Genomic DNA, 23,655 nt, shown 5'->3' with positions numbered 1-23,655 from the left:
AAACGGGGGTAATGAGCCTGACCTTTAAGTGGCTGTGAGATGGAAGACCCCCCAAAAAAAAAAAAAAATGCTGGTTGTCGTGAGCGGCCCTGTTGGAGCTGGATTGTTGCCCTGTTTATAACGTCTCAGTTAAACAACAAGGGGCAGAAAGCGTGTCACGTAATGTGCCAGACCAGATGCACGTTGCAAACAGCAGACAGATAAAGGGAACTGTCTGCAAACAAACCAAAATAGCCGGCCAATTTTAGCCCAGTTACTCAGCTGATACATATTTGGAATATCTTTGGTTTTTCCTAGGAGCAGCTGGGCTCATGATTATCTACTGACCAGCAAAGGAGAAGGTAATAATGAATGGGTCAGCATGCTCACATCAGCACAAAAACTAATTGCTGCTACCCTGGGGACAACGAATGGGAGTGTATCAAATAATTCTTTCTTTGCGTGCCACATCCAGAGCGGCAGAACTTTTCCGAGGAGGTACTAGTTGCAGTAGTAGGGGCTGAGTGGGACAGCAGGCTGCCTCGGACGCTCAAGGTGACTCTCTGAGGCCACACCGGTGGCAGAGGTGAGAGGACCCAGGTGTCCTATACCTGATAGTGTGTTGTGCTGGCTCAGAATGAACAAGGGTAGGATAAGATATTGTTGGTGTTTTGCTGGCACTCTGCTCCTACAGTGTGGTTAGAATGGAAGAAATCCTGACTATAGCAAAGAGTCAGTTTGAATCCTGAAGAAAATTAAGAGCAAGCTGGATGCTTCTTAATGATAAAAACAGGATCAGGGGAACATAAAGCCCTGGTCTTTTTCTAGAAGTACTCATGTAAATTCTTTAGGCTGCCCCAAGAAACTTGTAGGACTGGTGGCTTTATCCCTATATATTGATACGCACACCCAAGTTGCCTGCAGGATGGGACTCGGCCGACACCAGCAATATGAAGGGCCTGTTACAAATCCTCACAGGAGATCCAGGGGGTTAGCTTGTGCCTTCTGCCTTGTAGAGACTGTTTTGTGTACTGTGATCTCTCATCTTGAACGTAAGTAGGAGAGATATGGAGGAAATATATTAACTTAGTTGCAGGAATGCTTAGATGGTGGCAGCTCCCAGATAATCTTGCCTGGCACAGGAGCGTAAATGGGCATGGGACAGAAATCTCACCTACACTTAGAATGCAGGCGTGTACAGCTGAGCCTGTCACTTTAAACTGCCTTTGTGGCCAGTGGCAATAAGTAGGCATGTTGGGGGGGATTTTTCTCACCTGAATCATGACACCTACTTTTGCATGGCTGAAGTGTGCCCCCAAGAACTCTGGCAGGCGCTTTAGTGTCTAAGCTTTTACGGCTCAGTATGCTGTAGTGTGACCTCCTGCACAGCTCGATGGTCAGCTCCAACAGGTACATGCCCAAATCTCTTAGGGATAGAGAAGCCCACAGTGGGAATGGCATAGACTGGTGTGTCCCAGCCTTCACTAGTTCACGTGCATAAGGTTTGTACAGGAATCATCATCTAGTTGTTTCTCTCTATCCTAGGACATGTCAACATTTCTCCAGGCTTGCAGGGAGTGTCACAGGATCGCAGAAGGGTGACTCAGAAGGAAGGCATTATTTTTGTGCAGTACCATAGTGCATCGCCTAGACTGAAGGAATCCTAGGGTTTAGACCTGGGGAAAATTCTGGTTTCATGGCATTGCGCCTTTCTGTAATACCAGCGTTTGGCCTCCTTGCTTCCTAACTGCCTGCAGCATAGCAGTTGCTGATGTGTATTGAAGGTCTGTAGTGATGTAGATGCCTCTTCCTCAAGGACAAAAGAGAGGAAATTTTCTAGCCTGTTTCACCCAGGCCACCAACACATTCTGGCAATTTTAACAGACTGATCTCAAACTCCTGTTGTCTTGTAAATCGCTGTTTCCATCTCCAGGACTATACAAGGCAGCTGAGCTAGCATCGAGTTTGAATTTCTGTTGCCAAATCAGAGAGGAGTTTCAGGGCTCTTCCCTGGTCTGATGCAAAGCCGTGGCCAGCAAGCACATTGCTAGGTGAGTTCTGCTCCCCCAACAAATCCCACGTGAGGATCACAAATCTCCTTACTGAACTCTGCCTGCCCTCATGATGCAGCCCTGGATGTGCAGCCACCGGCCTCGCTCCTCCCACTGCCCCGCTTCCTTCCCATCAGGCTCTCAATTCCCAGCCCTCTCCTCCAGCTCAATAATAACAATAACGTCACTGGCACAACAGCAGGCAGGAAGATTACACATGCAGAAGCAGTGACAAACAGCTAATCATCTGACTTAGAGCTCTTATTAAAATGCCAACCCATGGGCATGTGACAAACCCCACGTTCTGGGTCCGTGTGCTAGAGGGAGGAATGGGAAAGGGGGTCGGCTAGTTTTCTTACCCCGGGCTGCCAGCACAAGGCGGTTCTCCACAGTGTCAAAACAATATGTTCTTTCTTAACCTAGAGTGTCAGAACAGCTCTGAGCATGTATTGCTGTGCCTGCAGCTCACGTAGGCAGAGGTTCGCTCTGAAAGGGATTCCCCAAGCGTTGCCAATGCCGTAGCCATAGAAGCAGGAGATAAAAATATTTGCACGGAATCTGGGGGCAGGGTTTGCAGCCTGTGCTGTACCACACGGTGCTCCAGGGGCACTGCTAGGAGCTCTGCACTGCACCACTGTGAAGTGAAGCTAGCTAAGGTAGCTAACTGGCTAAAATTCTGTGAATTAAGGATAGAAATACCCATTATTTGCCCTGTGTTTCTTCGACATGTCATCTAGGTGGATGTCTCTTGGCAACCCCCCTGGAGCTACTATTCAGCTACCTATAACTCTGGACTCCCTTGGATATTTCTTTCATTAGTACCTCCCCTTGGGTACTTAACTCCATTTGTGCCTCCATGGGCTGACTTACTCTTTTTTTGGTAATCTTTAGTGTGGATTCAGCATATCAAAGCCTCTCTCGTCAGAAAACTTCTACTTTGTAGTCTGAGTGGTGATTAAACCACAGAAGGCGTACCTGAAGTCACTTTTGACTCTGCTGGTTGCTGTCCATCCATGGCACAGTCCTTGCCTGGTGTGTCTCCTGCACCACTCCTGACTGGTCACCAGTTTCACTTGACACTGGACCCATAGCAGCCTCAGAGCCAGCACGGGCACATCGGCCCTGGGTGAGGGCACAGGGTTAGTCACTCCCAGCAAACAATAGCTAATTGCGTAGATGTTTTCCTTTCCTCTAGGAAATGGCTCTGTATTGTCTATGCTGAGCTGCCGTCTATTTTCTACAGCTTCTTATTTTTTACAAAAAAAGCTGCTCATTCCTCCCAAACAGATTGCATGGCCCAGCCTCAGCTCAAGTTGCTTAAAGGCATACAAATGATGTTAGGAGGAGATTAAGGAAAATACCTTGTGCAGTGAAAAGCAGCAGTAAAGGACAAAACCTCAGATCTGAATAACACAAGTCTGAGATCCCTTTGTCCCAGCCAGTGGTTTGGAGTGGCCTGTTGGGGATGGGAATCATTGTTACCCACAGCCCTGCGAAAACAAAGGAGCAACACAACAGTGGGGCCAGTGGCGTGTTTCTGAGGTCGGGTCTTTAAGTACCACATGTTCTAGGGGAACCTAAGGGTGGTGTGGACAACTCCTTTGCAGCAGTGTACTTTTGTTCCCTTCATGTGGCTCCAGCCCAAATTACGTGCAGGCTAAACGTAGCCCGTGGAGACTGGTTGCTCTTTCTCCTTCGAGATCACTTGTCCTCCGCTTGCTCGGGTCCCACCCTTTTCCCAGTGTTTGGGCAACGGTTGAGTGAACAAACAAGCCAAAGCTGAACCAAGGGACAGTGTCTTGGTTATGATATAGTTATCTTCAGTACTTTGTACACCATTTTCCCCATTTACAGATGGAATACTAAGGCTTGTCTGATGCGTAGGCAGCGTGACAACATGGGTAAAGTCTGTAATGTGCATGGGGATCTTTGGATGCAGATACTTAATTATTCATAACTAAAGAGAATTGCTTTGGATGGTATTCTTTCCCTGGTTGTGCAGGATTTTGGAGTGCTCTGCAGAAAATGGGTACTCCAGTGCAGCCAGCTTGACACCAGTGGCTGTACACAGCAGCTGAACAAACCCTAAGGTTATTTAATGATTACCAGAAACCTTTTATTTATTTTCCAATGCATCTTATTGTGTATTTGTGGGAGATTCATATCCCTATTGCTCTTAAGCATGGGGAAAACAGTTGCTACTTGAATATTTATTTGACTGTTGCATGAAAGTATTCGTTCTTTATGTTTAATAATATTTAATGTTTAATTTTCATTCTGAAAGCAGAGAAGATTTCAAAGTGCTTATTGGCTGATACAATACAACACACAAAGTATATTCAATGTCCAGACACAACAGTGAGGTGGAACCGCCACTGATGGAGTAAAAAAAAACCCAGCTGAATAACAACAAATGGCAGTACCAAGTAGCAGTTTATCTCTGTAAATAAGTAGACTTGCTATATTTTTATGGGGGGTGATCCTGCTTTTTCACCAAGTACATGTGATCTTTACTGACTCTGTCCTCATTTTTGGATTGTTTGTGAGGAGAGAACATCTTTGAATCCTAAGAGATCTGGGGGCAGTGTCTCCCGTCACTGATACCTGGTCTTCACTTTCCTACACAACCTTCTACGGTTAAATAGAGCGTTTGTAGGTCTGCTTCTGTTTTTTGTTTGTTTGTTTTAATCTGGTGTTTTATCATGTCCTGTGGGCTCTGAGTGCTCATCTGAAGTCAGTTTAGTAGGAAACAATCCCTGAGCAAGTGAAGCTACATCTATCATTATTGTCACATGAAATATTTTGGAAGTCTTGCCGGTAAAAATCCCTTGAGGGTACCTGCTCTAGCACCTAACAACTAAGAGCGAGACAAGCAAAGAAAGCTGTGGGCAGACGGGAAGGGACAGGAGAGTCAGACAATACTGGCTCTGGTCAAGGCAAAAATGCTGCAATCGGGAGGTAATGCCCAGCTCTGGGTACGAGTGACCTGTAACTTTTCCCCTTGAAACCGAGAAAGGAGATAGCAGAGCTGATTTGATGCAGAGGAGGAGAAAACGAAGAATTTTAAAACTTCCCTTGATATGGCACATCTTAAAAAAAAACCCCAACAACAAAACCAAACCAAAACAAAAAAAACACCCGGTGTAATTACTATTGCAAAGTACCAAACCCTGCACATGGCCGTGTTTCTGGGCAGGCTTGCTGCCCCGTGGAGCAGCGCTGCCATCTCGCGTTCAGTGCCCGCAGTGCTCGGGGCTCGCAGCCGGGAGGGAAGGGGGGCAGGCGGCGGAGGAACGGTATGTTCCCCCTGGAAACGACTGTGAAGGCTTCCAGGAAGTTTCTGGGCTTGATAGTCCTTGGCACACGTTCAGCAGATCCAAATGTCTCTGCTCCTTTCAGGCTTTTACTGTGGAGTATACAAGAGCCTTGCAGGAAATGTTCTGCGGCTTGGTGAAGTCAGGCTGGAGCTGGACTTCAGAGAGCAGCTGGTGAAATAGGGCTCTAGTAGATGTTTCACAAACAGTTGTTGTTATTTCAAGCGTGCTGTATGGCAGAAGAGACATAACCTTTTGTGGCACTTGTTTATTTATTCCATTCAAGTTTATCAGTCATTAATGGTACAGTTAGGTAACGACTAGGCAATTCGGGAAGAAGTTTGTGACCTGGGAAATCAAGACCCTCATTAAATTCCCTTGGATACAAAATTCCTGTACTGGACAAGGTCTGGGACACCATCAAAGGTGTTTTGGTCGTTCAGTTCTGCTTTATGCTACCCCTGAAGCTGTCTTACCAACCTTCTCTAAAATTCTCCAGGGCTGTAATCTCAACAGCAGTTACGTTCTTAAACATACTTGGGGACCTGGTCCTTGTTCTCCTTATCCACAAAATAACTATATTTTGACCTGGTCCTTGTTCTCCTTATCCACAAAATAACTATATTTTCTGTACTTTCACAGGAAAGTTGTAAAGATCAGCATATTAAGGACAGTAAGAATTTGAGTAGTCCAGTAGGAAGGGCTGTGCAGGCACTTCAGAAAGGTGTGATATCCGTGACCTGTGCATTCATATCAACATTAATATATACATGCAATTCATTCATGACTGCTTATCATCTGATATTGGATGTCCTTCTGCTTTAATGTTTTCAGTTGCTGAACCCAGAGGTAGAAACAAGAATTCAACAGTCACCTTCTCATGAGTACCTAGTCCAAGAAGATATTTTACAAATGGTCCATAGCTGTGTTCATCCAAACAGTTTGATTAATATTTCTGGATGATTCAACATAGCTGTATCAATCAGGAAAGACTCACAAACTATTTCTATATGAGTAATGGCTTAAATATTTTAAATGGTCTTAATGAATTTGATCTGCTTTTGACAGCAACATTAGGAATAATTAATAAAAGATACAATACGAATGCAACCAAAATACAATTGAACTTTACTTCAGGGGTAGTCTTCCTCCTCCTCCCCTTGTTTGACCTGTTATCACAGATATATATTTTTTTATTTCAAATATAAGAGCTTGTGACTACTATTTCAGAATTGCTATATATCATATTCAGAACCAGTCTGTATTCATTCTATATATCCTGTAGGGTATTTAGGGCACTATACTGCATATACTAGCAAATGTATACTGTCCTTTTTTTACAGGCATTAAATTTACTATAAGTGGTTGACACTCTCCAGAAGTTTGCTGTTATTATTAGGTCTTAAGACCTTCTCATATGTCTTTCTTTTTCCTGTTGTGAAACCTCTCTGCCATACCCAGGAAACTTAGACTGCAGGCAAGCAGAATGAGACAGCATTTGCGGTCTCCCTGCAGGTCACTAGCCTGAAGAGTGGCTCAGCGCCTTGATCCTGCTGCCTGCTGGTTTGTGCAAAGGGTGATACGAGTGATGTGTGTGTGCTTAATAAATGGACACGGGGAAGGCCAATTGTTGATTATCTCAAGGAGGTGTCAAAAGGAGCCATCGAAATATGCGGGATCTGAAACTGTCTTAGACTGTTTTTTTCCCTCTCTCATTAGACTGAGGAGGTTAATCTGATATTCCTAAGCCTGCTCAGAAGAATTAGTCTCTGCATGTAACTATTCTGCATTATTTGCCGTTCAGTAAAAACAGGCACTAGTGTCCTGGGAGGGCTGGCTGGGCATCCTTGCCCTCAGCAGATGCCTGCAGTTTTTCCTCGGGCACTGGATCCAGGTCTGGCACTTTCTGCCCCGTCTTGGCGACTGTGAATCTGCTCATGTGCAGAGCTTCTTCGTAGACTGGAGGAGTGTCTGGTGCTGAGAGGGGTGGTGTTCCCTGTGCAGCGTTATGGGAGTGTGCCACCGCTAATATCCTCCTGGCAGCAGGCCCAAACACAGAGTGGAGAGCTGAGAAGGAGGAGACAAAAGCTGTTTACCTCATCCTGAAAGCACCGTGCGATTAGAGGAGGAGAAGTATATCTGCAGCGCACAGGCTTTTCTCTCCCCACAGCCTGAATGTTTTCCTTCTCCTGCCCCTTCATCCTTCCCTGAAAGGAGGATGTGTGAAACCCCGTCAGCAACATCCCACAGTTACTCCTTCCTCAAATGCCACCGAGGCCTGGAGCTGCCCTAATTCCACCCAAACATGTCTCACAGCTGATTCACCATCTGGCTGCAGTTGCTGCGTGAAGCCCGATGAGCCCTTCAATTTGTACTACGTACAGATGCCGCTTTCCCTGCATCCTGCCATGTTCCTCCCTCTGCCAGGCTTGGGGTGCCGCAACCGGGGCTTTTTTACAGTGCAGCCCCTCATCTCGGGCTGTGCTGAGGTCCCCAGCCTCTGCCGAAGCCAACTCACAGGTAATGGTGCTCTGGAGGGTGCTGTCATGATCAAAAGCAATGACGGTGACCTCGTAGGGCTGAGGGCCCGATTCCTCCCCTGCCTGACGGCAATGAAAGCAGCATCTCACGCAGACAGAAAGCAGGCCACACAGCAGCAGCAGCCCGCCGATGACCACCACCAGCCTGGAAAGGGAGAGGACACGGAATTAGGACAGAAAGACTTTGTTTGCAGCGGACCTTTCAAGGTCTCCCCCTGCTTGAAGTAGGGCTAACCTCAAAGGCGGACATGGTCATCTGGAGCCTTGTGCAGCAGAATGTGGGCAGTCTCCAGGGATGGAGATCACACATCCCCTCTGGGCACCCGTTCCAGAGCTGCACAACCCTTGGGGGAAGCATTTTTTTCCTTCTGTCTAATCAGAATTTCCCTGGATGCAGCTTGGCCTGTCACCTCAGGTCCTTCTGCTGGGCACCTCTGAGAAGCCTCTGGCTCTATCTTCTCCCTAGAGCCACTTTAGGTAGTGGAAAACTACAATTAGGTTGTCCCCTTAGCCTCCTCCAGGCTGAACAAACCCAGTCCTTTCAGCCCCTCCTCATACATCATGTCCTCTGGACCCCTGACCATTTTATTGGCTCTCCAGTGGACTTGCTCTGGTTTGTCACCTGTACTGAGGGGCCAAGACTGGACTAAGACTGGACTACATATTCCAGATGAGTCTTCATGAGTGACAAGCAGGGAGGAAAGATTGTATCTCTCAATCTATTGGCTATACTCTTAGTAATGCAGCCTTGTAGATGTTCGACAACTACCATCCTTTTTAATTGCATCCTGTTGAGAATTACTAAGGAATCAGACTGAAATTACTTTTAAAATGGGCCTTTTAAAAGGCATATTGTGCCATGAATGCTTTATTAATATTGTTCACCTGACTAAATTGATATGTGGAGTAATAAAGGAAGTTGGCAAGCCAACATTTGTTAAAGACGATGCGATAGCTAAGGGTTGCCTTGCTACTGTAGAGCATTAATGTCCCAAGGGAAAGTGGGGGTGGCATGAGCAGGTCACATTTAATCCCACTCTTTGCTACTGGAATTGGCTGGTGGTGCAGATATTTAAAGTAAACATATGCCATCTTACCAGATATACCACAAACGGTCCCACTCAGTACCTGAACAGCTGAGGAGAAGAGGGTACAACACATAGTTAGCCACAGAATGCCAAATAAATGGAAGATCCCTACTATATCCTCTTCCAGCTCTCCTCATGCTCCTCAATTACACTCCAGCTTCTAAATGGCATAATGATGAGAAACTCACTGTGCTTTGTGGGGAAGACCGTTGTCCAACCTCATCAGTCTCCCTGTTAGGTGAGTTTGCCTTCTCTTTGGCTTTATCTCTTTATTGTTCCCCTGATATTTGTGCCTGCCCAATTCTGTTTGCAAGCCCTAGGGATTTGCATCGTGTTATAATTTCTGGATCTCCCTTCTTTTATTTTTTTTTTTCACAATTTAGTCTGCCCAACCCTGTTATCTTTTGCTTTGGTTTTTTCTGACTTTCTCTTTGATTTCTTTCTGGCCCTGTGGGTACATTTTGGATGCTGTGTTGCATGTTCCTTTAGTTTTAGTTAGTAGACCTGCCTGTGCATTTTTAAAGACAATTTTTTTAGCAAAAAAAAAATCCTCCTAGGCAATTTTTCACATTTGCTTTGTCTTGATTTCTGTTATTCTTACAAATGACATCACCAAGAGGAATATTCACCAGAGCACTATATTTCAACTAATTTTTCAAGGAAAGGTCAATTCCAAATTCATAATCTCAGTCAATCAAAATTACACCAGAAAGTTCTTAACCATTACAGTTACCCAAATAGGTAGCAGGAACAGTACCGCATGATCAGTGTGTTGAATAGATAGTAAATAATACACTTCACATTCAAAGCAATGGAACTTTTATGTGAGTTTTCAATAGTCACAATTAAACTAAGCTTTTCTGGAAAATGTCAGTACCCATGTCATAACACTGATGTCTACTACTGCCTTTGTCCTTCATTGTCTTCTTAAAAGAGTGCAAGATCAACAAATACTCACAGTTCAGTGTTGAGACAGCCTTCCTCACCTTTTACTTGGGGGACCTAGAAGGAGAAAACCAAACAAGACACAGCTAGAGTGAATTAAGTCTTTGTCTTATGCAACTTTTATCTCTGTCACCTGGACTATTACCAGTCTGAATCTCCTACGGTAAGGACTTACTGTTATCTATCTTCTGTTGTTTCCATCATATATTCTGCTGTAGATCTGAAATTACTGTGATACCAACTGCATTTTTGCGTATCTTAACTTCCCATAGTCGTTAAAATCCTACTTAGCACTGTGCCTAGCACAGACCCCAACTTACCTTCACCCTCACCACAGGTTTCCCTTTCCCCACCAAGCTATGTCATGCTACAGATGTAGATCCTTCTCCATGCTCAAATATTAAGAACCTTTAAATGTCCTGCTTCATATTATACCCACACTGTCTTGAATTCTGCTGTCCCTCCAGCACTCCTACCCTTCTCATCCCTTTTCCTTGGGTACCCTGATCTCTGTATTACCATCCCTGGAAGAGCTGCAAATACTCTTCTCCTGCATGTGAGCCTTTCATATGTCCAGTTCTTTCTAACATCAGGGAAATTATTGTGACTGTCAATTGCTAATGCCCCTCCATCTTTCCAAGGTAACCCCATAACTGAGCAGAGACCCCCTAAAAAGGAACCTGGGATGTGACTTACCCATAAGAAACACATTAAAACAAAGCAAATCATGACTGGGCTATGCATCCCTGTAGGGTGATTCTGTGGCCTCTTGGTGTCTCAAGCTGCTCAATGTCTTCTTGTCCTTCCTAGCTTCAGTTCATCCTCATCAGTCCACTGACGAGGAGAAGGAGCAGATTCCTTGTTGTGCGTTGAATCCAATCTCTTCCTCCTGGTCTACCTCCTTCTGTCCTCCTCCGGGTCTATCTTTCTTCTCTGCCCTTCAGGTTTTTGCTTTCTCTCTTTGTCACTGGCAATTCCTGTTTGTTTCTTGCCTGTCTCCTTTTGTTACTCTCTTGGCCTGCTTCTCTCCCTCTTTTGAAGGGATCTCTGAAGCCTTCCAGCCAGATCAGGAGAAAAGCGGTGGCTACAAGTTCTTACTTTAGATGTTGAACTAGTTCAGTGAAGGGCATCGTGAGATCTCTGCAGACCTGACCCTTCCCTTCTGTGAGCAGAAAGGGTCTCTGAGTTTGTTCATTCCCAATTATTCCTCTCTCCGCCCCTACCCTGAGGGGGGTGGGTTGAAGGTCATGCTATTGACCTGTTTAAATGGAGTTCAGATTCCTCTCCTTCCTCCAGTACCTTTTCTGTCGCTGCACTCCCACTGTCCTGCTTCTGTGGATCCAGTCTATTGACTTTAGCCATATGATCAACATCCAGAGTGTATGTTACAAGCGAGGTGTTCCTGCTGAAGTGAAACAGTTTGCAATATAATAATTATATACAGCATTTTATATACGTATAGTTATATGTATATGTACATGAATGCAACATATTTGTACACATGTATATGCATATATATGTATGCATATGCATATGTATTTGTGTGTATGCATATGCAACACCTCTTGTATCTCCCATTTTAAGGCTCTGCCACTATCCCTCTTACCTGGTAGTCTCCTGCTATGTCAGTCCTGCAGCTGACAGTCTGCTCACTCACAGGTCCCACTCCTGAACTTCCTGCATGGCCAGCCAAGTCCCCCTAAATACTTTGCGTCGTAGGGAATACATGTTGATTCTCCTGTCCTGGATACTATTTGTCCTGCAGCTGATTATATTAGAAGGTTGCCTTCAATGACCCATTAATTTTCTCTCTCTTGTAGAACTGCTTTAGATTTCTGTTACTGCTCGTGGCTACTCAGAGAGTTATTACATGCATATAATTGTGTTCACCTTCTCTTTCTCTTTTGAATAGCTGAGCGAGAAAAAAATGCTCTGCAGTAATGTGTTGCTATTTGTGTTTAGGAACCACCTGGGACTTGTGCATAAATATATGTTAAGGGTAGGATGGCAACTAGAGAAACTTGTTGCCCCATGTTGCAATCACAATGCATTCACATTAAACTGGTGAATCATTAGCCTTGGTGATGCATATTAGAGTTGCAGAGCAGAACCAATGGATTCATGAACATAATGTATTCTCCCAAGGCAGGCTAAAAACCATTTACCATTCTTTAATTATAAAAGTAGTGGTGCAGTATAAACACGCCTTAGCATGAGTTTATCTGTCTATCCTAGTCTACTACTGGAAGAAGGTTTCTGAGTCCTGGTGGACAAATAAGAAACATAGAAACATGAGCTATTGGCTTTGTATTTACATGGGAATTGCCCAATATTCTTTTTGTCTCTTTCTCCTTAAACTCTTTTGTGTATTATAGGTGTTTTAGAACAAAAGACCCAGCAGAACTGTAAAATAGCCTTTCTTGTATGTACAGCTTTTAAAAATGGTGGGATTCAATGTGGAAAAGAAGTGCAAATTACCAACGTTTTTCAGGGGATTTTTATTATCAGTGTGATAATTCAATAGATTATGGCTTGATTTTTAACTGAAATTTAGTCTTATGAGAATTTTGAATTCTAGAAGAATCAAACTGGAGAAATATCAGATAAAGTGATAAAAAATTTCTCTAAAGAGAAAGCAGCAGTGTGACATGAAACAGTGACCCCTCCAAAAGCATATCATAAGTCATTCTTGCTGAAACTTATTGATCACTCTTTTTCTATTTCTATGGCATTGTCATTAATACTGTGCTTCCAGTAATCCACCTATGGCCCTGCTAGCCCGTCATTCGACAGTGGTTTAAATTTTTCCACATTCCCCTACTATTTTGCCTCAATTAACTCAGTAGTTTATTTTTATTTGTTTTACATTATATTGAAGTGACTTTTCTCTTTCTTATTTCCCCCTTGCCACCTTTCAAAAGGTTTTAAAAATGTGACCAGACCCTTACAGAACTGCTAAAGCAAACAAAAATATCCCATCATTGACTTTTTTCTGTTCTTTGTGATTGTTTAAAATCTAAGGGTCCATGCCATAGTAAGCTATGTGATTTGAACATACCCTTCCTTGGATGCCAGAGAAAGCAGACTGTGGTATGGACAGAAAATACTTTGTTCCTCTCTGCTTCCCTGTTCTGGTTGTATCAAGGGATGTATCTCAAGCCTGTTCTAACTTTTATTCCCTAGGTAGCATGATCTTAACTGGGAGTAAAGCTTCTTAATGAGCTGAAAAAATGCTGTTGTACTGCTCTTAGAAGTTGTTGAGAAATTGCTCCTTGTTGCCTGTTACTCTTCAGAGGAGTATTCCACTACAGCCAGCTTGATTAGTCATATCCAATACTTCCCCATGGACATTTAGAAATGTAAAATATGAGAACACATTTGGGGCTCACAGGGACCCCTGATAGTTTTGCAGGTGTAGTAAGACATTATCAAAGCTTTCATGTATTTTACACTGAATGATGATAATCCAAAAGGGCTCTGTTGTTTGTAAAACAAAAGCAGATGATTTTTGAATAAACTGTGCAGAAAGAAGCAGAACACTTCCCTCCCACATTTTGTGCTCTTTCCACTGAGGACATAAGGGTTGACAGAAAATGTGACAGAGGGTTCAAAAGCAGCAGCTCATTGGAGACAGGGTAAGGTGGTCCTGTAAATTAACGTGTATTGGTCTATATGTGTTTGCCCAGATGCTGGAGTCCAAGTCATGGCGCTCAATTTTTCCACTGTAAGGTAAAAGGCTGGGAATGCCTTTTGCTCTGTACCTGGGGAGCTTAGATCTCCAGCAGTCTGGGGTTGGCAAAGCCCCTGGTGAGACGCAGTGCTGGGGGGTAGTATTCTGTGCTACCTGGTGCTCATCCTCATTCCTGAGCTAACAGCTGGCAAGACTAGCAGTTCTTGGGCTGCATGTCCTACAGCAGGGTGAAATAAAACTGAAAATTCAGATCTCGATCCTGTCATTTTGCCAGCAGACCTAGAAATACCAGGAAACATAGGACCATTTGAGTTTCTCCATCCTATTGCTAGTGCTCAAAGTTCGAGCGAGCGTGGTGCGGGTGCTCAAGCTGACAGGTGACCCTTCCTTGGATGCAGCGGCAGCCCTAGTGCAATGGCATGCTGCTGCGCTCTGTTAATTGCTCTTGCTGGAAGGCAGTGATTATCACATGTGACTGTGACTGTTCCTGGACTGCTTCCAGCCCAGAGCTAGTCCGGGAGCACAGCATCACATTCTGGTACATGAGTTTTCTACCCAGATTCCCCATAAGTTCAGCAGATTTCTTCGACTCATTCCCTTTTATGGTGCAGACACACCTGGAACGGCAGGTGGGAAACCTGGATTCATTTCTTTGTGTCCTAGGAATGGGCAATGGCTGTGACAAGTCAATGTGCTACCCCACCAGGACAAGTGCGATGTGCTTACAAACAATAAGCAAAGGGGATCAGTATATTTCTTGTTTCATTTTACCTCCAGTCTTCCTGTGCCACTTGAGAGATCGAGGAGCCCCTCCGGCTGAATTTGCCGAATATTAATCACTGTATAATAAAGCCAGGAAACAAACACCCCTGCTGCTGAAAAACTTCAAGGATTTGTTTAGACTTCATCCAAAATTAATGTAATTTCCTCTTCACCTCTCCCCTTCCTTCTTTTTCTTTCTACAGAAAGGACGTACCCACAAATTGGGTAACTATGCATCTGTTCCAGGAACTGAGAACTGTGAGATTTCCGTACCCTGTTGCCCACAGGAAATTTAAATACTGTTCTGAGTCTGCGCTTCATGTAAACAACCCCCAGCATCACTGTGTCATGAAATCCTTTAGTATGAGCCAAAAACCCCTTCTGACTTTTGCATGAATCACTCTGTTAGCTCCAAGTGACACTGACCGTTCATTTGATCCCCCCCAGAACCTTATCCCTGTGGGAGCAACCACACTTTTGAATTCTCCTGAAACCTTGCCAGAAATGACAAGTGAAGAAGTGACATATGCAGACCTGAGGTTCACAACACTGGAAAAATCCCAGGACCAGAAGCTCCAGACTGCCAGAGCAAAAGGTAGTGGTGGTGTTGGGGGGCAGTTCTCTCCAAGGCAAACTCTCACCTTGGAGAACATTCTTTATGTGACGCTCAGAGGATGATGAAGCATCTTGGCTTCTGGGAGCCCTTTGTACTCAAATCGTCTAAGAAATCAGAGGGAGAAAAGAAAAAAGGCAGGAGGTGAAAAAGAATGGAAGAGTAGAGAATGTGGAAAAACTGTTTAGATTTGAGAGGAGAGATATAATTAAGGTTGTGGGATGCAGTTACGTAAAAACAAACATGTTCTAATAGATGTTAAGTGTCAGCTCCTGGAACTTAGTGAAGTAATCTGCCTAAGGGGCCTTGCAAAAGTCTTTCGGCTTTACTTATTTAAATCTGACTAACGGAATGAAGTAAATGCCAGGGGAAAAAAAAAAATTCTCTCAGGGGGAGGAATAGATGGACAAATACCTTTTTGTACTTAAGAATCATAAAAATTATGCTACATAGCTTCACAGAGGAAGGGAGGAATGTGCCTGATCCCAAATCTGTATTCTTTATGCGATGCATTAGTGCTTTAGAATCCCTCTGTATGAAAGGTAGTAGCAAAGCAAAGAGATGTTATGTTCCAGCCTGACTGAACATCTGGAGATGAATTTGATAAATTTGAGAATAATCTAATAGATCAAAGAGCTCTTTCTGAAGGAAATTTCCCCTTATTAGCTAGGCAGTGTTTGTCTCATTTTCACCTTTTGAGGGGTCCTTGAGTTTTATACTTGGAGCCTGAAGCGGAACTCCCAGTAATCTAGTAGAGTTCTTAACTGTTTGGTTAGAGTTAGGGAACACAGGGATAAAAGGCAGAAATACCACAGGTTGGTATGCCAGCTATTTCTGTTAGTGCCTTCAACATAAGTATTGCCACAGAAATGTCATACTGGAGTCTAATAAAAGAACATAACACTCTCAAATTGGAAGCAATCCTTTCCTCTGTGTTTTGGGGCTCTGTGTGAGTTCACGGGGGTGTTTGCATCTGCCCACATTGCAGGAATGGATGTGTGCATTTCCAAGTGTGAGACCGTGTTTCTGTGTGACTGCGGGTATATGGTCTTATTCACCTCTGTATGCCCTAATTTCAGATTATTTTACAGGGACCTGGCTTTCATTGGTGACTGTTTCTGAGGTTATTTTCTGAAAAGGCAAATTCATTCTCAGTTTGGCAGGTTAGGCACTCAAAAGTAAAAATACCCCAATACCTGGTTGCATATGAAAATTTCGGCCATGTTGTAAGCACAAATACTTCCTAGATGTTCTTTTCTCACATGTAAAATTCTGTGCTGTTCAGCTTTATTTGTCCAATTCGTTTTCTTTTAAAAGCTCCCGGCTAAGGTGGTCTCCATGGCCTGCTCCCTTCCCAGCCCCCAACTCCTAAGGAGGACTGGCCACAGCCAAACAACGGGACAATTTTCATAATGTAATACCACGTACCGGTCTGAAACTCAGCAATTCACTAGGCAGACTACTGGTCGTGTTGTCTTGTGCACCGTAGGAGCTGCAGGTACAAAGATGAGAGGTTCCTGTTCTTGCTGCTTTTCCTTCTTTTTGTCTATCTCAGATTCCCCCAGTCCATCTTCCTGTTGGAGGCTGGCTACAGCGGCGCTTGGGGTCTTCTGCCTAAGTTCAGTGGTAGCTGCAGGAGTCTTGGCTACCAGGTGTAAGTATGGTCACAGAAGTGGTGCTCAGAGCTCAGTATGAACAACTAAAAGTCCAGGAAATTAGTTAAGGAAAAGGATTAGCCTAGGGGATTAACAATGCAAAAAAATGTCCCTTGCTGGAGGAGTTTACCCACTCAAGAGATCTCCCAGTCTTTGAAATTGGGACATATTACATCTTGCTCATAAGTGTACACAACCTGTATGTAGATCAAGTATATTCAGTCATGGGGAGGTACATGTGTCTTTGGTAAGTTTATTCAGGTTGCATTCAGCAGTTTAGCTTTAATATTAATGGAACAATTTCATTCTTGTTTCACTGTGATTCAAGTCATCCTGGTCAGCCACCTTGTGCATGAAAGGGATGAAAACTTCACCCTGCAAAAGGCAATTATGGAAAGCCTCAACCAGCAGCTGGAGCTCCTCCAGGCTCAGAATTTGAACTTGACAGAGACTGTAAAGCAACTTGCCACCTCCAGAGGTACATAGTGGTGGGAAGATGGTTCCATTGCATTATGGTAGCCACAGATTGGGGTTTTTTCTATCAACCATATTGGAAGGAAAATCAAAATCTCTAACCCTGCCCTAAATTATTTAATTTAAAAACAAATTTAAACCAAAAGTCAATCAAAAGGCTGCATTTCCATTTTGATCAAGTATCAGTCTTTCTGAAGTACTTTTATTGAATTTTTGTAATGGAGCTGGTTTACACCCTAAACCAAACATTTTAATTCAGAAAATGCCACGATAATGACACTTTAAAAAATATATATATTTCTAATAGGTAAATTCATTGATGTTACCATTCCTTCTTTCACAGTCAGTTTCTGATGGAAAATTCCTACTGGCTTTAATTGTCTGGAATGCTTTGACTCCTCAAGACAGCTTCATTCTGTTATGCAGTCATGGATGCACCAGTGTAAATACTGCTTCTCTCTACCAAATGGGATTGTAATCACTGGCTTTAACAGTTTACACACTATATGCTGATGGTATCTTTTTTTTCTTGTGCAAAATAATGGTGTGAAACTTCAATGATGGGTGAGCTGAGTATGCTAGATTATCATATAGCAGAGGGAAGAGAGTGATAATAAATTAACATCTTGTGAGAGAGTGGCAAGGTTATTATCTATGTAGATGTCTGCATTTGAATTAGCAGAAACCAGAAGCTACTTGTACTGTGCTGTGCTACCTATTGCACCCAGCATCAAGTCCTGGCATTCCCAGCTGGCATTGTTTTGTTACAGGATAAAATGGTCCTGTGAACTGTAGAGCAACGAACATGATTCACCCTATAGTTGGGACCCACTTCCCAGACATCTCTGAAATATTTTGTCTGGCAGGTCGTTTTGCTGCTTGCAATTATTTCATTTTCCAACTAGAAATGGAGCTCCCCAAATGGTGCAAGAGTGAAAGAAAAATCCAACATTTTTAGTTCTTCCTGGCTTTAGTATTACTTAGGGTTCCAACAGGCAACAAACAGAATAATGTGGCAGAAAAAGAGTCAAAATGCAGCTGTCAGAAAGGTATTTTCTTTAACAGCAATGGGCTCACTATCTTTCACTTTGGCTGGCCATCACTATCTGACATCTGTGCACTGAATCCACAGCAAGTATGAAATGCTATCAGAAGAGTTAAAGTATAAGTTGCATTGTAAAGCATATAGCAGGGAAGAGCTGACCCTGATGTTAACAAAAAGTTAAAAGTAAGTTCACATGAATGAAGATGTACCCATATGACTGGAAGTCTGGGTTTCCTTTTATGTCCACCTAGACCCATGTGTCTGTGACCATGGCTCAACCTTCCAAAATTTCCTCTATTTGTGTTTTATTAGCACCCTCCACGTTTGCTGGTCAGACTGAACAAATCTTTACTATTTGTTTTCCTGATTTTCATTTAGAAATGTTTTTCTGGTCTTCTGGCAACTGGATTTATCAAGTCTCCAATGAAGACATGAATTTAGCTGCAGAATGAAGGAGGACTTTTTGCTCCTCTGCAATAGAGAGGCTGAGCACTGCTCTAGTAATCCTGAAGGGATCCACTAGACCGCTAGAGACTGCTCTCACTGACAAACCTGATCAGGTGCTCTTTTGTTTTCAAGGACATAAATGTATTCCTTGCCCTGAGGACTGGCTGCAGTATGGGGAGAACTGCTACCGCTTTTTGAAGGAATGGAAAACTTGGCAAGAAAGCAAGGCTCAATGCTCTACTCTGGAGTCCAGGCTTCTTAAGATAGAGAGTAAGGAAGAGCTGGTAAAGATTTTTTTTTTCTCTCTCTCTAATTAAACACTTTGCATTTTACTGTGGCCTGAACAGCCGCTCCAGCCCTGCACTGGTGCATTGTGCTATGGTGTGTGTGTGCTGGACCAAGCGGCAAAACCTGCTTGTGACCCTTAGGAGCCCCTCTCCTTGTACTGTTGCACCCTCCCTGGTGCATCTCTACTGACTTCAGGGGACTTAACTGAGACACGCTAGCCTGGCTCTACATCTAGATCCTCATCCCACCTCAGGGCAAATATAACTGAGCTGGTACTGGTTGGCAACTCTTTGCTGTCTTGCTGGAGCAAACTATTTAGCAAACGTCAGAAGCCTGGCCTTCAGCTTCTTGCTGTCCACAACTAGAAAGCTCGCTGGCCTTGCCTGCTCCCTGGCCTCGCCTGCTCCCTGGCCTCTTCTCCCACATGAGCAGAAGAGTATCCATATCTTTTTCTGACTCCTAAGTTGCACATGAAGCAGCAGATAAAGCACAGCCAGAAGAGCTCTTTGCTGTAAAGGAATTTCTACCCAGACCCTTAATGGCAATGGGATTATGTCTTGAACTCCGTGGTTTTATTGTCTGTATTTTCAATTTCCTATGTACAATGACAGCAAAAGATGCAAAGGCCTTCTCCTGCCTGACTTATGCAACCGGGGTGTTGGAAGGAAGTCATTATCCTATACCCATTACCCAGCTAATGTGCAGTCTTCAGTTATCTCAACTGTCTTTTTAGCTGACAGCTGCTGAAAGCTCTCAGTAAGTTCATTTTCCTTATCTCCAAAACAGCACTGACTGCCAGGAGTAGGAGGCACTGCCCAGATTCATTTGTGAAATAAAGTCTGTTACGCACAGGTGTGAGCAGCTCGCTTTCATTTGCCCCTCTCCTTTTCCAAATCAGAGGCCATTATGACTGAAGCAGGGATGCGATTCACAGGCTCTGCATTTATTTCCGTACAGGACTTCACAATGCGATCAGCACGGTTTTACAGTTATGACTCTTTCTGGATTGGGCTGTCCCACAACGGATCCGAGGGGCCCTGGCTGTGGGAGGATGGATCAGCTTTCTCCCCTGATCTGTAAGTCGCTGCACAGGTAGAAGCAGACCACGTCCAGGCATACTTGTTATGAGCCAGGACCAGCAACTTTTAACTGCTGCCCAGTAATCGCCTGTCCCCCCAGCAGACAGGTTACCCATCACTCGCTCACTTACCGACCTAGGCGAGCCCCCATCAGAGAGCTTGTATACTGTTGTGGGTCAAATGGGCAGCAGCAGTCGGGAATTATTGTATCAACCTGTGATTTTTTCCATGGGATGATGAATATCTCTGCTATTTTTTCCCAGGTTTCAGATCCAACGAGCCAGCTCAAGTCCTATCCTAGATTGTGTGTTTCTTCAAGGTGCAAATATAGACACTGCATGGTGTGGCGTGTACAAATTTTACATTTGTGAGAAAGTGGTGGATCCTGCGGTGGTCGAGAAAGTGAGCTACTCAGAGAGGCACTAGTGTGAAGAGCTCTGCAGAGACCCCCGTCCTGGGATACGCCGTTGTGGGGGCGAGTTCTGCCCCAGGGTTTGCAATAGGGAAAACAAGTCTGAGCTTAGGTTAATGTAACATCAGGGATAATCTAAGCTTAACTTGCCTGCTGGTGATGCACATCAGCCAGACTCCTTCTTGGGCTTTTTCTTCAACAATTTCATTCCCTCTTTCTTCTTTCAGTCCTTGCATTCTTGTGTAACCACTTCTATCCACTTCTCATAAATTCCTTTCTAAATGAACCATAATTAAGTGTATGATTCCAGAACTCTATTTTAAAGATTCATACCTGTCTCCCAGAAACAGGAATCAATGACCGTTTGTAAGAGCAACACATCATGTTTTCAAAATCCATCCACTGGGTGTTCACAGATGTGAGCTCTCAATTTACAATAAATTTCCAAATATTTGATTTAATTTCACTCCTCACGTGCTGATAACTAGAAAGTACAACAGAATCAGAGCCTGCATTAAAAGACAAATAAAAATATTTATAGTTCTTCTGGTTAGAGAGAAAAGCTTTTAAATGGGATTGTATCCCCTATGGGTTCAAAAAACAGAAGGCAAAGATGGAACACATATTTATTGAGGAAAGTCAGCAGTATTTAATGCCCAGGAATGCCAGTCCAGCTGCTAGTGGATTGTTCTGCTGCATCGAGCGTTAGAGGGGAAGGTGCATTCCTCTAAGATATCTGTCTTGATAATTATCCATGTCACATCTGATCCAGTTCTTTGATTTCTCAAATCCATTTTCCATTCTGTTGCAGAATTTCACAGCGAATAAATATTGCTGCTACTGACCTTTTCTGTAGCGTGTCTTTTTAGTAAGTCACTGTGCACAGCAGGCTCAACAACCATCAAGTACAGGGCCTTTAATGATGCAAAGCCTCCTGCCGCTTTGCTGCTGTTTAGGAGGCTGTTCAAAAAGAAGACTGCATCAAAGAGAGCATCTCTTTTCTATGGCACTAGCAAACAATAGAGACCTTTGAAAACTCTCAGGAGCAGTCACGTTTCTCTTTAGGACTTTTGTTCCTGTGTGTATTTGTACTAATTTGAGCCGTTCAATGAAAACTGAACTGCAAGTCGGGGAAGGTGGAGGTATTTAGGCAAGCCTCTAATTATGTTTATTTTAGACATAAAGCTGTGCATCAGAAGTCTGCAGTAGCAACAGCCAACAAGTGTGCTGCATCCCTCACTAAATGAGTGTTTAGCAATATGGCAATTATCTTAATTATGGATATGAAGAAGTAATTTGGAGGAGCAGGGACAACAGAGAGTGTCTTGTCACACAGCTATCTCATAGTCTGGAAATACTGCATTTTCTAAGTCTAAGCACGGGGCCTCAGCAGCCGCGGAGATACTACCTGGGATCCCAGCTCTGACTGACCTACAGTGGATGCAGGTACGATGTGAATGATGGGAGGGGTAACTCCTCCAGAGCTCTTGTTCTAACACGTGTGGGACACGGTGGGAGGCCCTGTCTTATAACCCTTGGTAATACAAGAGGATCTTAAAGATCACCCCATGATCACCCCAGCCCTCGCTGAGGGGGCTGGTATGAGGAGGAGGCGGTGAGGAGCTGAAGCAGTGAGTGAAACTGAGGTGAGGGAACTGGTGCGATGGGCATGGGGTCAGCGGACCAGTGAGGGGAGCGATGGTTGATCATTGGGGCCTGGCTGAGGGAAAAGCGTTGCATGCAAAAAGCCCTGGTATTATGGACTGGGAGCGAAACGCTGAAGAAAATGAAGGAAGGAAATGTTGAATGAAAGTCTGCTGTTCTGTACTGCATTTGGGAGAAGAATCCATTAGCCTGTCTTGTCCCCCTGTCCGAGACATGAAGCACTGGTCCCTGTGCCTGGCTGCTGAATACACAAGCTCAGGAACTTATAAAACAAGGGGTAAGGTCCTAGTCCTCATTGCTGTCTGGATTTTTTCATTTTATACCACGTCTTCATGCCTCAATGACTTGTAATGAGAACCTCTACATGATGAGCCAAGTTGCACTGAATAGAAGAGCACATGGCATCCAGTAATTGCCCTGAGATGTGCAGTGTACAACGTGTTACTGTGTTTGAGTAAAACCTAACCCTGAATTTCCTTGATATGTAGTGTAAATCAGTTCTTGTATTTTGGCTTACACCAAGAGAGAAAAATTTATCCTTATATGTAAGATGATCACTTAAGTCACAATACAATAATTATTATAACAGAGGTCATATCTTTTGTTATATGAGGTTAAAATGTTCAGGACTTTAAAGCAATTTAGAGCTAAGCAATTTCATGCACATATCTTCTGCACTTTACTCTTTCCCATAGCCACCTACACACATGGGACTGTCTTCTAAATCACTCTATGCGTTCTTCACGCAATTCTTCTTAACTCCCTTTGAAATGTCCTCCTCAGAAATCTTTCTCAGATTGCCCAGGGTCCATTAAACCAGTTGGTTCACAGGAGTCTGTTCTGTGCTGCTAGGTAAAGGGAATATTCTCAGTAAGCAATGAGTTAAAGTGTCTTTCCACTCAGCTTTCCAAGTCATGCTAACCATTGCATTTTGCACAGGTACCTGTGAAGTCTGGTCCTTCAAAATTACCGCAACTTCAATGTTAATTTGTCTCAAGAATGATGTCATCTCTGCTGTCATTTGGCTGCAGAAAGCATTTAAAACTGACAAAGTTCAAAAAACATCATGCAATCATAGCTTTAATTGAATGAACTGAGTCATTTCAAGTCATACAATGCTCATAGGCAGATCTTTAGCTTTTGTTGCACATTGAAAAAGACAAAGGGTGAAAATATTTTTTTGACAGCCACCACTAGATTAGTAATTAGTTGTTGTCTGTTGTTGCCATAAGGTTTTATTAGCACAGCCAGTCCTGTATTCTTGATGTTATGTTGCTCACAGTGATAAAAAAATCTTGAGTCTATGATTAGCCTTTTCAGTTCAATACAATGTCCATTAAAATCAGCATATAAGCACTGTATCCCTGCCACGTTGTTACAAAACAAGCCTTCAGCTCACAAGCCACTTTCAGTGCTTCTTGGCAAATAATTTTCCTACTGTTCTCAACATGAGTATTCATCTCGTTAGATCTACCAAACTCATGAATGTTATTCTTCATAGTGCCTATAATTTTTAAAGACAAATTGTTCTGTTCACTTAGTTTTCTTACATTGCTTTCAGTTGCTTCATACTGATGTATAGCTGCACAAGTAGCTCATTTCTCAGC

General features: G+C 43.6%; 2 protein-coding genes across 7 annotated transcripts; one reads left to right on the top strand and one right to left on the bottom strand.

Moving 5' to 3' along the window:
- Positions 1–290: 290 nt before the first annotated feature.
- On the top strand, positions 291–21,228 carry LOC142042094 (oxidized low-density lipoprotein receptor 1-like). Of its 6 annotated transcripts, XM_075051613.1 has the most exons (8): positions 504–565; positions 1,525–2,030; positions 14,818–14,965; positions 16,539–16,637; positions 16,967–17,116; positions 18,737–18,888; positions 19,850–19,968; positions 20,235–21,228. In XM_075051613.1, the coding sequence occupies exons 3-8, from the start codon at positions 14,875–14,877 to the stop codon at positions 20,395–20,397; spliced, it is 774 nt and encodes a 257-aa protein (XP_074907714.1). In that variant the 5' UTR covers positions 504–565; positions 1,525–2,030; positions 14,818–14,874; the 3' UTR covers positions 20,398–21,228. The 6 variants fall into 6 exon arrangements, 4 of the variants coding, with proteins under 4 accessions (XP_074907716.1, XP_074907715.1, XP_074907714.1 ...); XM_075051615.1 differs by lacking the exons at positions 504–565; positions 1,525–2,030 and adding an exon at positions 291–341; XM_075051614.1 differs by lacking the exon at positions 1,525–2,030 and having other exon boundaries at positions 432–565.
- TMEM52B (transmembrane protein 52B) lies at positions 7,161–10,661 on the bottom strand. Its single transcript, XM_075051617.1, has 5 exons — positions 10,614–10,661; positions 9,931–9,974; positions 8,982–9,020; positions 7,863–8,029; positions 7,161–7,411 (listed from the first exon to the last, which is right to left on the bottom strand). The coding sequence occupies exons 1-5, from the start codon at positions 10,659–10,661 to the stop codon at positions 7,161–7,163; spliced, it is 549 nt and encodes a 182-aa protein (XP_074907718.1).
- Positions 21,229–23,655: the final 2,427 nt, after the last annotated feature.

The sequence above is a fragment of the Buteo buteo genome, chromosome 19 (assembly GCF_964188355.1).
Source record: "Buteo buteo chromosome 19, bButBut1.hap1.1, whole genome shotgun sequence".
Taxonomy (NCBI): domain Eukaryota; kingdom Metazoa; phylum Chordata; class Aves; order Accipitriformes; family Accipitridae; genus Buteo; species Buteo buteo.
The sequence above is the reverse complement of the archived record's forward strand: the minus strand, read 5'-3'. Positions and strand labels throughout refer to the sequence as shown.